The 14,161-nt window shown below is 33.5% G+C and overlaps 1 protein-coding gene across 3 annotated transcripts; it reads left to right on the top strand.

The window, feature by feature from the left end:
• Positions 1-5,481: 5,481 nt before the first annotated feature.
• LOC108727116 (uncharacterized) lies at positions 5,482-9,568 on the top strand. 3 transcript variants are annotated; one of them, XM_018455058.1, is made up of 5 exons: positions 5,482-5,560; positions 5,663-5,722; positions 5,967-6,160; positions 7,669-8,033; positions 8,126-9,568. In XM_018455058.1, the coding sequence occupies exons 3-5, from the start codon at positions 6,074-6,076 to the stop codon at positions 8,133-8,135; spliced, it is 462 nt and encodes a 153-aa protein (XP_018310560.1). In that variant the 5' UTR covers positions 5,482-5,560; positions 5,663-5,722; positions 5,967-6,073; the 3' UTR covers positions 8,136-9,568. The 3 variants fall into 3 exon arrangements, with proteins under 3 accessions (XP_018310560.1, XP_018310559.1, XP_018310558.1); XM_018455057.1 differs by lacking the exon at positions 5,482-5,560 and adding an exon at positions 5,561-5,600; XM_018455056.1 differs by lacking the exon at positions 5,482-5,560 and having other exon boundaries at positions 5,643-5,722.
• Positions 9,569-14,161: the final 4,593 nt, after the last annotated feature.

The raw sequence follows: 14,161 nt of genomic DNA, 5'->3' as shown, positions 1-14,161 counted from the left end.
TTGTTTGCATGGCAGTTTGAGAAGTTGTACATTCGGCAAGTGATACTTTTTACATTCCTAAGATATACTGCCATATTTTTTATCTTTGTCAATATATTAATCCTAATTAATTTCCTTGGTTTTTGATTCAATCACATTTATCAAAGCTGCTGTGACAAGCATTTCTTCCTGAACATTTTTGAATTGCTGATTAATATCTTGAGTAGCTATTTGAATTTCTTGCAGATGCTGCAACAGATTCAAAACATTTTTAACAAAAGATGATAATGTGCTTGAATATATTTCCTAGTCCATTCAAAAGTAGCGCTGACCATCTTTATGTTCTTGTAAAGTATCATTTCTTGTTCCTGTGTAAATGGCTCACTGTAGGATTGCATAGAAGACGAGAATGACGAGCTGGCCATGGCATGAGGATTTGCTTTAATCAATTAATCTAAAAAAAAAACAAACCTATAGTCCAATCTACAGTCACATTCGACATTCAAGAGGTACCTACTTCTTGTTTTGAAATCCTCCGTTTGGAGGAAATAATTAGTGTATCCTATCGCTCCTTATGATACTTTGGCACAGAACCTATTATTTCCAAATTCTTTCCTTCTCATCTAGTTATTACTGTATTTCTTATCACATTATTTTGTCTGTCCTTTTAATAAATTTGTATATATGTATATGAACCTGTACTGTACCTACTTCTTCTGTCCTACCTAGGGCCATTTTGACCAACTTTGATTAAAGGTGCTTCATGTGCAGCTTGTGCGTTGCTACGTTTACAACTTAAAGCCTGATTTATAATGCGGGGTCTACAATAGAAGTCGTATGCGTGGTCTACAATGGGCAGTAGCAGTAGTGAATTAAAGAGTAGGTGCAGAAATCGACTAATCGTAGTTGATTATCTTTCTCACATTCGATTATGATTGGTTGATTTCTGCGTCTACTCCTTAATTCATTACTGCTACTGCCCATTGTAGACCACGCATTAGGGTCTTAAGTCATAGAAAATTGACCAATCACAGTCGAATATAAGAAGAATAATCAACTGTGATTGGTCAATTTTCTACGACTTAAGACCCTACGACCGCTCGACTTCTATTGTAGACCCCGCATTATGCTGGTGCCGGTAAAGTTCAACCATAAGATTTCAATGCTTTCGTTCATACTAATCCGGCAAGTTAGTATGAACGAAAGCATTGAAATCCTATGATTGAACTTTACCGGCACCGGCATAAGTTAACGGTTACGACCATTATAAATCAGGCTTAAGGCTGCGTTCCGTTTCACGCATGATGCGCATAATGCATCTTTTATCCTTGTTATTTACCGAATGTTAAACAAGGATAAATAATGCATTATGTATGTACATACATCATGCGTGAAACGGAACGCAGCCTTAAGGCCGCAGCACAGACTCTTGCATAACGCATAGTGCATAAGCGAATCAACTAATCAGAATCTTTCCTTTCCTCCCATTCCATGGAAAAGAAAAATTTCAATTGGTCGATTCCCTTATGCACTGTGCATTATGCGTTATGCAAGAGTCTGTGCTGCGGCCATTAAGTTTAGCGTTAGGCCGGAATCAGACCATTAAAGATTGAGGTTGACGATTGAAGATTGAAATTTGACCAATAAGGACAAAGAAATTTTAGCTCCTTTCATTTTTATTGGTCAAATTTGAATTTTTTAATCTTCAATCTCAATCTTCAATGCGTAGTCTGATTCCGGCCTTATGCGGGGTCCACAATAAAAGTCATAGCAGTCATAAGGGCTTAAGTCGTAGAAAATTGACCAATCACAGTTGATTATTCTTCTCATATTCGACTGTGATTGGTCAATTTTCTACGATTTAAGATCCTACGACTGCTACGACTTCTATTGTAGACCCCGTATTAGTGATATTACGCGTAGCAAGCAGCTGATCGCAACTAAACACGAAACATAAAGCCCATGGCACATACAAAAACGTAAGGCCGTAAGACTTAAACAGTAAGGAAATCGTAACATTGGATTCGCTACTGGCCTTACGGTCTCTACCGTGATTGGCCAATTCGCTTATTGATTACGTCTTACAGCCTTACGTTTTTGTATGTGCCATGAGCTTAAGATGGTATTCCTAGGCTGGTATTCATAGTCAGTTCTTATATTCAAGACCGTCTTAAGTTCAGTCTTGAGATGTCACGAACCAATCAGAGAACTGTATTAGCATCTTAAGACATTACCTAAGACGGTCTTGAAATAAGATCTGACTATGAATACCGGCCTAGATAACAGAGAGGCTATTATTAAAACAACCTTGCTATTATTAAAACAACCTTGCTATGTAATAAATAAACGTTTTGACCTTTATTAGATCTTTAAATATTAGAAGAAAAAACTAAACATACTCTTAACGACATTTATTTTATCATAAATAATTTAATATACATTACATTTATATTTTATTTGTCTTATATTATTTTTTGTTTTATTTTATTTTAATATTTTCTTATAACTATTAATATTTTTTGCTACGACCTGCGGGATCTGCGAGTCCATCTCCGTGATCGTAGCTTTAAATTAAATTTATTTTGTCTTTCGTTTTCTCCCTACAAAATCAATGTTATATTTTATTTCATCGTTCCTTCTTTCGATTCCTTCTCTTAAGATGCTATCGTTGCTATTAGCCCGGGTTAAGGCCATTATACGTAAAAAATTTTAGTTGTAATCATAAGGCCGTAAGTAAATCGGCTAATCACAGTCGAGCGTTTTAAAACGCGAATTATCTTAATTTCGGCGAAACGTGTAAACATACCATCTTGAACAAAAAGTTCCCGGAATTACCACCAGGTGATGCTCTGAGTCAGATGATTTGAGTTCTGTTTTTTTGGTTAGGTTGCCACATCTATCATTGACATTTCCACCAAATTTTATCGCCATAGCTTGACATTTGTAAAAGTTACGCCGTCTTGAGTACATCTACCTCTGCACGGTTTTCGATTTTTTAGTTTTAAAAATGGAGTTGAATTTGCAACATCTGTGAATTATTGACCAAGAACGAAACGAATACCATCCAACAGCCATCGAATTCACCCGATATGGCTCCCTGCGATTTTTTGTTCGATCGAGTCAAAAAACCACTACGGGGTACGCGTTTTAAGCCAAAAGGAGGTAATGGAAAAATCGAAAACCGTGCAGAGGTAGATGTACTCAAGACGGCGTAACTTTTACAAATGTCAAGCTATGGCGATAAAATTTGGTGGAAATGTCAATGATAGATGTGGCAACCTAACCAAAAAAACAGAACTCAAATCAGCTGACTCAGAGCATCACCTGGTGGTAATTCCGGGAACTTTTTGTTTAAGGTGGTATGTATGATATGTGTATTTAATTAATCATTTTGATGCATATTCTACCAATTTAGTACATCATTTTTTAAATACATTGCTCAAATTAAAATAATTTAAGAGAAAGTTACTAGTTAATACGCTTATTAAGCTCGGTGTAAAAGGGGTCAGTGAAAATCGACATATTTATTTTAACTCAAATTGATAGGCAAATTCTGTTGTCAGATTCGGATTCAGCGCACAAAATTACATAGGAAACCACTCCTTGTTCAAAGTCGATTCTTATTTTAAGACTGTTTTAGGCTACGGTTCACTTGATACTACAAATGCTTCGAAGCATTTTTTAATTGGTCAATTAGTAAAATTCTTTGTTTCGATTGGTCAGTCAAACGCTTCGAAACATTTGTAGCGTCAAATGGATCGCACCTGTAGAGATACATAATTATGGTACTTACGACGCCGTTTTTCAGTTTCTTCCTCTATCCATTCCCTCATTTCTTCGTCCAAATCGTTTAACGATTGGACGAAGACGATGAACTAAACATAAGAAATAAATATAGATTAGTTTGAATGTACCTATTTTAGTATAAGTAGGTAAATATTTTAGATTTTTATAATTTATTTATTTTATTTAAAGTTAATTAAATTTAAAATGTAGATAAAAGATTTTGATAAAAAATTAAAAAATTTAATTTGTATTATAAAATATATCTTACAATTAAAAATATACATAAACATTTACAAAAATAAGTTAAAAATTTATATATAAATAATTTTTAATGTTAATATTTATAATAATTCAATTTAATAGGTTAAATTTAGTAATTTACATAAATTAAAATAATAATGCTGAATACAGTGCCACTTTATTTAATTAATAAATAATTATTAAAAATTAAAAGAGACAGTAGTTATTTTATAATAAAAAAATTATTTATATGGTGAAATATGTAAAAAATTTAAATATCAAATCAGGATAAGTTAAGAATTAATAATGAATTTATTATATAAAGCTAATAGCGTTCGCTGTCATATCCAACCCACTTCTCAGGCGATGCAAAATTGTAAAGTTATAGTTGTATATTAATAGTATTGCCTGCATTTTTAGCATGTAAAATTTTTTGCTTTCTCTTTCTCAAATGTATATTTATCTCTTAGGACGCTTTATGACTAGTATACCTGCTTATGAAAGAAGTATAATACTTACGTAAAAATGTTTTATGGGCAGAATTTCCAACGTTCTAAGAGGTATTATATCTGTGTCAGTGTGTGAATAATATCAATATATAATAAACACGTACGCACGCACGCACGCAGATATTTTATACATTATGAATCAATTATTAAAATTCGTTAGGAGCTCTTACTCCAGAGATGGCTAAGGTTCGCTGGAAATATTTACGAGATAACTATATGAAAGCTCGCAAAAAAGTCAAAAACTATATTCCGTGGATCGACAGCTGAAGCCGCTAATATAAAAAACCTAAAGGTTTTATGATTTCATGACATTCTTAAATGACGTTTTCGGGACACGGCAGCAAGTTTTTTTTCTTCAGTATGCAAAATTTCACCACTTTTAGTCAATTTTACAAGAATAACAAGTAATGGAGACAATTTATTTCATGTTCTACGCATTTACATTGGCTGATCAAGCGATTGAATCTAGTTACATATTTCTACTATAAGATTAAATTTAGCGTTACTTTTATCGTTTGGAATGTATAAAAGCAATATTCTGATTGGTTTTACAACTTACATTAACGTTTTATAGTTACGGTTATGAAAATTTGTGTGCGATTGTCTTCAGTCCATTCTTATTTCAAAATCATCTATTGTCTGAAGATGCTAATACGGCTGTATAATTGAATTATGTTATAAGACCACTTAAAATGATCTTAAGTATAAGAACGAATTGTGAACATCGGTCATAAAATACTGTATATATAAATGAATATTTATTCCAGGACTGTCAGTTCATTATCAGACAACGTTGCTGAAAATGAAACATATAGAACACCTGAGCAACATGAGGATGATCGAGCTTCATCTTCAGGGTTCACCGATACTTCTTCTTGGACGCCGACAATCCATGCTTTTTCACCGATGTTGACTTCTGCTCGTGTACAAACGCCCACACCAACTCCTGTTACTACACAGACTTCGACACCCAACAACATTCCTCTACGAATGCCATCAACTCTCAATGTGGCTTCGCGAATATCGGCCATAAATTTGAAAAATTAGTAGTTTATTAATATATTTTTCCTCCTGTTTCTTTTGACGGTAATAACTTTATACATATCGAAATATGTATTACTACAATAATATTGTTACCTTGTTTTCAGAATCTCTGCAAACTACTGATTGTGATTTAGATATACCTCGGCAAACTCCCGCAGCCAAAAGTAAGTCACGATTTAATCTGTTAAAAACTATCTAATGTAGCAACGATTAAATATGAAGCTCCTGGAAGTCATTTTCTCATTGAAAGTGGAAATAATAAATTTTCGATTAAGCGTACGGTGAAAAGTTGTCAATTAAAATTTTTTATTTTAATATTGTACTTTTTTGTTAGAGATTGGTATTGCGTATTTGCGTGAATGTTAACATGATTCGATTGATATATTCGTTGCATACATTATATTTTAGAGCGAAAGAGCAACGATTTTCAAGCAGCTCTAATAGAGGCACTTAAAGAGCTTACAATATAGATTACTGATCCATTAGATGGATTTCTAGCAAGATTAGGAGAAGGCATGCGAAGGCTGCTATACCGTGACAGAGCTCGTCTGGAAATTGAAATTTTGACGTTACTCGCGGAGAAGGAAAATTTGTGTATTAAGGTATTATTAAGGTATATTGTGTAAGTTACAGAACCTACTGCTGCAGGCCTATTCTGTAACTTTTTAACGACAATTTTATTAGCTAGGGATGTCGTTACGCAGGTATTTTACATGATAAAAAAACTGCGCAACGACAATATAACGTTACCGAACTGTCGTTAAAAGTTCAGAATAGTCGAGGAATACGTTACAAAAATCATATCCATGATGTAAAGATACCAGGTGTCCATTCCTGTGATTGCGCAGTAGCAGCACAGTATATACAGTAGCGCAACTCTCACGATTTCACCGTGAATAAAAATGAACTGCACATGCGCGAGCGAGGTATGTAACCAATCAGGCCACTTATATTCCATCTCGCTTCTTCTCTTTATTGTCGCTATCTGTCTGCACCGTTGAAATGTTCATATAAGGGATTTAAATAGCCATTTAACGGAAAGTGACAGTTTTGATTAATTATAACTGATTAGTTTTCTCTGTTGAATGCAGCCATTATCAATTAGTTAACGTAATAGGTACGTTTCAGCGGAACACAACAGTTTTGAAACCATTTTTATGATTGCTGTGTGCTAAGATAGAATCCACCAATCCTCTAGATCTAAAAGTATAATACAATCAGCGCAAAAAAACTTCCAACATTTACGAAATAAACGCTAAACGCAGTTATTTTTTATTCGTTTTTTAAAATAACATGTAACAGGTTTAATATTGTTGTGATTTGAGATATAGTAAATTGAATTAGTCGAATAACTGGACTTTATCTGACAAATATAAGAAGAAATTTAAGTAATAAATTTAACACCGTTTTTTTAACAGTAAAGAAAGAATATTTCAAATTGGAGATTAAGTAATATCGATCAGTTAAAATAAAACGGATTGCTATATTATTATTAGTTCTTATTACGTTTATATTTTGTAACTCTGACTATCATTGCAAATAAAAAAAGGTTAAGTATAAGTACGAATCTTATATTTCCTGAGAAATAAATTTATATCTATCATGTTTCGTTTCTATTTTATTTTCTGTTTTAAATATAATGTATATTGTGTAGGTCTGTTATTTTTCGAAGGTTCTGAACTTATTGCATCAGTGTACACCAGTTCAGAACTTACAGTGGAAAAAGAACAGACCTTATGCAATAAAGTAGAAAAAGAGAAAAGGTTACAACAGAGAGAAGAGGTGAGATGGAATATCAATGCCTTGATTGGTTACATACCTCGCTCGCGCATGTGCGGTTCATCTTTATCCACGCTGACATCAAAGGTGCCGACAGAGAGTTGCGCCACTGTATATACTGTGGTAGCAGCGTGAATTGAGGCAAAAATTTGATTGGCTATTCCAATAGGCCAGCGTTATTATACGCAGGAAAGGACATTGAGGCAAAAATGTGATTGGTTGTTTCCAGTATTGCTATCGCCATTATGCGCAATGGAACACCTGGTATCCTTACATCATGATCGACGTCGCATAAATTGAACGGGAGCTTTGAGGTTAATGAATGGATTAGTACTTTCTTGCAGGATTACCAGATGCATATAAATCTATGATAATGGGTATCGAGAACTCGAATATTCCTATCACCAGGGATTCAATTAAAACAAAATTGCTACAGGAGGTAAAGGACGACGTTTGTCGTAAGTCATCGAACGACGACACAGCACTGCAAGTTAAACTAAAGGATTCTTGGAATGAAACGAATGTTTCTAAAAAACCTAGATGTTATAACTGCAATAAATATAGCCACTTTTCAAGAGATTGTCGCAGCAAAAGAAAAACGAAGCCAACGACACAAGAACCGAAGTTAGCAAACACTGCAACAAACTCCATCTTCTTTATGGCTCTCAAAGTGGATAATACAAATTCCACAGATTGGTACGTAGATTCTGGTGCATCTGCGCATATGTCTAACAATCCATGTGATATGTCGTTGTTAAAAATCCCGTTTACTAATGAAGTCATTGTAGCCAACAATGAAAGTGTACCCATAGAAGCGATGGGAAGCAAGTAAATAGATGTTCTTGCTAACGATACGAAGAAGAGCACTAATATAATGGACGTCCTTGACTACTACAGTCTCGAAGACGACAACCAGGAAGATGACGATACTCAGCCGCAACTACCAAAACCTCCGAGAAAATCTTCCAGAATTCCGAAGTCTAAATCAATGGATGACTTCATTATTGGATAGAAGAAATACCAATAATTGACCCGACATCTATTGAAGAAGCACTACATTGCGAAGATTCTGAAAAATGGTTAAAAGCGATACGAAATGAATTACGGTCACATGAAGAAAATCATACGTGGGAATTGGCAGTTCTTCCCCCAAACAGGAAAGCAATTAGTGCTAAATGGATTTTCAAAAGTAAGAGAGATGCGAATGATAATATCATAAGACATAAAGTGCGTCTAGTCGTAAAAGGATGCGTTCAGAAGAAAGTATTAAAATACGAAGAAACTTACGCACCAGACCTAATTAGATATAACTTTCTCAGATACCTGTTCAGATTTGCAGCAAGATATAATTTGGATATCGACTATTTAGACGTTGTGACTGCATTTTTTCAAGGTGAGCTAAACGACGAGATTTATGTTAAAATTCTCATAATTGATCAGAACGCAAAAGCAGTAAAAAATGAAGCTGTTTATAAACTAAACAAGGCTGTCTACGGACTGAAGTAAGGAAGCTGTTGCTGGAACCAAAAACTCAATAAAGTGCTGACAAATCTCAACTTTAAGAGATCAACGGCGGACCCGCGTGTATATCATAAAAATCAAGAGAATATTCTAATTATCGCAGTATATGTAGACGATATGTTGATATTTAGCAATAACCAATAACAAAAGCGCGTTGTCAAAGAACAGCTTCAGAAAGAATTTAAACTGAAGGATTTAGGTTAGAAGTTACAAACTGCCTTGGAATACGAATAACAAAAGATTGCCATCGAGGTTTACTGTGGATGGACCAGACTATCACTATCAGACTATTGATCAGCTTCTAGCCAAATTTAATATGAGGCATTGTAACTCTATTTCAACTCCTCTCGACAAGAACCACACACTAACTCATGAGATAAATCCAAAAACAGATAAAGAGAGAGATACCATGATACTAATGTCCACAACCGACATGCCTCTAAAATCCGAGATGACTTTGCATCGTACTTCGAAAATACCGGGACAGTGTCTTGGCAGTGGGAAAAAGTTGCTCAATGATTTTTAATTGAAAAAAAATTCAGATTTAAGATAAGAAAAATTTAAATGAGTTGATTATTTCAGCTGAAGGAACAAAATTGATTTATTTTTATATAGGAATGAAAGAATGCCACAATTACCATAGGATGCCACGATTGCTACTATCAAAAGAAAAATTGAATTTACATATGTTCCTGCGTTTCTGAAAAGACGGTGCCAAAAATTAAAATATTTTGTAAGCATTTTATTTAATAAAAAATAAACGTATGTTTATTAAGATCATAACATTTAGGTTACATTTTATGACATTATAAAAAATAAACATTACAAGAAAATAATAATCTTTCATAAACTAAAATGTACATACTTAATCTCATAATTATAATATTATAATTATAATATTATAATTATGTATTATGTTATTTTGAGCAAAAATGAAAATGTCTTCAGCTAATAATGTATTGGTAGTTTTATACTTGGTCGTTAATACACAAATTTTCCTTCTCCGCGAATAACGTCAAAAATTCAATTTCCAGACGAGCTCTCTCGCGGTATGACTGCTTTCTCCTAATCTTGTTAAAAATCCATTTAATGGATCAGTAGTCTGTATTGTAGGTTCTTTAAGTGCCTCTATTAAAGCTGCTTGAAAATCGTTGCTCTTTCGCTCTAAAATATAATGTATGCAACGAATATATCAATCGAATCATGTTAACATTCACGCAAATACGCAATACCAATCTCTAACAAAAAAGTACAATATTAAAATAAAAGATTTTAATTCACAACTTTCCACCGTACGCTTAATCGCAAATTTATTAATTCATTTCCACTTTCAATGAAAAAATGACTTCCAGGAGCTTCATATTTAATCATTGCTACATTAGATAGTTTTTAACAGATTAAATCGTGACTTAATTTTGGCTGCGGGAGTTTGCCGAGGTATATCTAAATCACAATCAGTAGTTTGCAGAGATTCTGAAAACAAGGTAACAATATTATTGTAGTAATACATATTTCGATATGTGTAAAGTTATTACCGTCAAAAGAAACAGGAGGAAAAATATATATTAATAAACTATACTTAATTTTTACTAAATAAACTATAATAATTTTTCAAATTTATGGCCGATATTCGCGAAGTCACATTGAAAGTTGATGGCATTTGTAGAGGAATATTGTTGGGTGTCGAAGTCTGTGTAGTAACAGGAGTTGGTGTGGGCGTTTGTATACGAGTGGAAGTCAACATCGGTGGAGAAGCATGGATGATTGTCGGCGTTCAAGAAGAAGTGTCGATGAACCCTGAAGATGAAGCTCGATCATCCTCATGTTGCTCAGGTGTTCTATATGTTTCATTTTCAGCAACGTTGTCTGATAATGAACTGACAGTCCTGGAATAAATATTCATTTATAAATATTTCCAGCGAGCCTTAGTCATCTCTGGAGTAAAAGCTCCTAACGAATTTTAATAATTGATTCATAATGTATAAAATATCTCTTAGAACGTTAGAAATTCTGCCGATAAAACATTTTTACGTAAATATTGCTTCTTTCATAAGCAGGTATATTGTAGTCATAGAGCATCCTCCTTGTCTTCACTGTTCCAATCAAAAGTTCATTTAAAATATGATCCTTATATGCAGATGCAGGATTTTTCGTTAGCTTAGTCCTACCTATTAAACAAACGATGTTATTAGATAAATTATATTTAATTGTTATGATATATTAATGCTTAAAGCATTCATGCTCTAACAAATTTGTCGTAAATTTAAAGAGCCATCTACAATATCCACATTTGTGCTGAAAGAATCCAAGTATGCAATATGGACATAATGCATTAAAATGATGTAAAAAAAGCTAGAGAAAAGGCATTTTCGTAAGCATGTAAAAAGTTAATTAGCACTTCTTTCTTGATATTATGTTGAATTCATAGAAGCTAAACAAAAGGAGACCAAATTGAAAATTGTAAAAATTTCACATCTTCTGTGACATTTTATATTTTTTAAAAACATAAAATAATATGGTTTAATCAGAATAAATTAACAATAATAAAATAATAGAAAGGCTACGAGCCGAACAAGAACGTTTTTTTAATATTCAAAATATATAAACAATAAACATTGCAATAAACAGATGTTTCGACACCGATCGGGTCATTATCAATGTTAAACTAATTTAAATTATGACATAAAAATAGCAGTTATACGAACAATTTTATAGTCAAGTAAAACATAAAAAAAATCAATGCTTTCAGCCGTGTTTTAATTTTATTATTAACATTAAACGGAGATATTAGCCTCTTGCTTATGAATCAGTTCTCCAGTGACCACAAAATTACATGTAACGTATCTGTTAGTTGTAATTCCCCACTCAACAATATAACCGTAACATAACACATGTGTTATGTTACAGTTATATTGTTGAGTGGGAAATTATAATTAACGGGTATGTTACATGTAACTGTGCACGAAACACTACGATAACACGATGATATTCTAGACGATGAGATAGCACCGAGGTCGATAAATGGATGTATCTAACATACACGTGAATTTCGCTTCGCTGAATACACAGAACAGAGATAAATCGGAATCGCAGTTGCTTCAGGTAGATTTTCTCAATGTTTTTTCTACCGTTGTACAATACGTTTCGTATAATTGTATGTACGCCGAGATTAATTTCAGTCCGAAGATATTTTCAGATTTTAGCTCCAGATAAAATAGAACCTTTTTTAACCGAGTGGTTGAAAAATGACGTTCTAATACTTGTTGCAAAAAGAGATCAGACATTGTCGGGTCACAGACTCGGTTTTAAATACTTATACCTCTCGATTATTCAGCATCGAAGGCTAATACAAAAATGTATTCTCGCATTATCGTTGCTTTGAAAACAATCGGAGATTCTATAATTGGAAATGATAGAGGAAGGTTACCGACATAGGTCTCCTAAAGCGACACTCCCTTATTTCTTAGAAACTAATCTTTGCACCTTATTAATACTAATAATAAAAACGTAATCTGTTTAGCTAATTAAAGAAGTACAAACTCATAATTCATATATTTATGGCTTATTTCTATACCAAATTAGCTAAAAACAAATTCTATGAATCAGAGAAGAAAATTCTTACGGTGTTCTTTTGCAAATTGCATAATTAAAATAATAGTGACTGTATTATTGATAATATTATGTTATTTTAAATGTTTATTGTTTCATAAATTAGTTTTCTTTTCAGAATATAGGATATATCTTTATTTATAGAATAGGAATGTTGGCATTATTGCCTACTATGTCAGTTTTGGAGTCCATTTTGTCAGACGCTCATTTTTGCATAACTTACGAAAAACTTAATTATTGCAAAATTGCAAACAATATTACAAAAACTACCTATACTATCTGATAGGAGACACTTTTTAGTTTGTATTTATGTTTTTGAAGTTGTATTTTTACCTTTTGTTTAAGAAATATTGTCTAAAAACAAAAGTGGTATATCGGTATCGATGACCTTCCTCTATTATTCTTTAACACGGAATTATACTAAGAAAAAAACAAACGTTTCTCTTACATTATACATTGTAGAGATCAGAAATATCAATAGCAATTCTTTGAGTTTTCAGCGGATAATATTTTTCTAACAGAAAACGTTTTGTATGAAGAAAGCTCGAAAAATATTATAAAAAAATAAAATGCTTTTTACAAAGACCCAATTTTCAGATCCAATAATCTCAAAGTAAGAACGATTTCAAGCTTCAAAGAGAAAGATAGTCTATAGAAAAGAAGCAATAGAAATCGTCATTGCTTGAAAAATATTTTCGTTGCTTCTGTGACGGAGTCTCGCATGAAGAGAAGCGGATGCCGAAATTGATCGGATGCTTGTGATTTAATACGAAAGCGAGTGTAAGAAATAAAACGAATGAGAGAGAAGGAAAACGTCGCGTCCACTTACATGCCTGTCATGTGCTGACCGGCAACACTGATTTTTATCAGAGTATCATCCCCCGCAACCCATGGTGTGATCTGACGTATCGTGCTAATTTTTATTATTAAGAATTAATATATTAGAGACATTTATCTTTTTATTTATCTTTTTATTTTTCACAGTATGTCATTCTTTCTTCATATAGTCAACTAATATTAAATGATTCTGGTAAATTTGGGGAAGGGGGGCTGTGATGAGCATGAATACTAAATAGTATTTATGTTCACTATTATCATGCACTTTTAAGTTTACTACTCTCTTGTACATATGATTTTATTATCTTAAATTTTTATGTTCATTGCTGTCTTGTATTTTTAGGATGTTTACTTTAAATACGCCCAGCTACACGGATCGATACTGCCAGCCAGTGTTGCTGGATGGGCGTTTCTGGCGCATGCGCGTCGGATGTAACATCAATAACGTACTCGCTACTCAAGAAGACTAGAACTAAGGAGGACATCAACTCGTGTGGTGGGGGTGAGTCAAAAAACGTCCGCGGCTATTCACACGATGTGCAGCGGCACTGCGCATTGTGTGAAAGTTCGATATAAGAGCGACAAAGTGACGATTATAGAACGATAGAGCGACGACTATATAGAGCGACAGAGAGGACTAATGAAGCGCAAGAGTGGGGGAAGTTATCCATCGCCACTTTTTGCCTCACCCCCACTACCGCTATTGGCACGAGTTGATCCTCCTTAGTTCTAGTCTTCTTGTCGCTACTGATAAACAAGAGTTTCGACGCGCATGCGCGAAGCATCCAGCAACACTGCTGCCGCCTGTCAGCCAGATGCAACACTGAAAATCGAATCGATACAAAAAATGAATCTCC

Source organism: Mycetomoellerius zeteki, unplaced genomic scaffold (genome assembly GCF_001594055.1).
Source record: "Mycetomoellerius zeteki isolate Tzet28-1 unplaced genomic scaffold, Tzet1.0 scaffold47, whole genome shotgun sequence".
Lineage (NCBI taxonomy): Eukaryota > Metazoa > Arthropoda > Insecta > Hymenoptera > Formicidae > Mycetomoellerius > Mycetomoellerius zeteki.
Note: the sequence above shows the minus strand (reverse complement) of the source record. Positions and strands in the feature narration are given on the sequence as shown.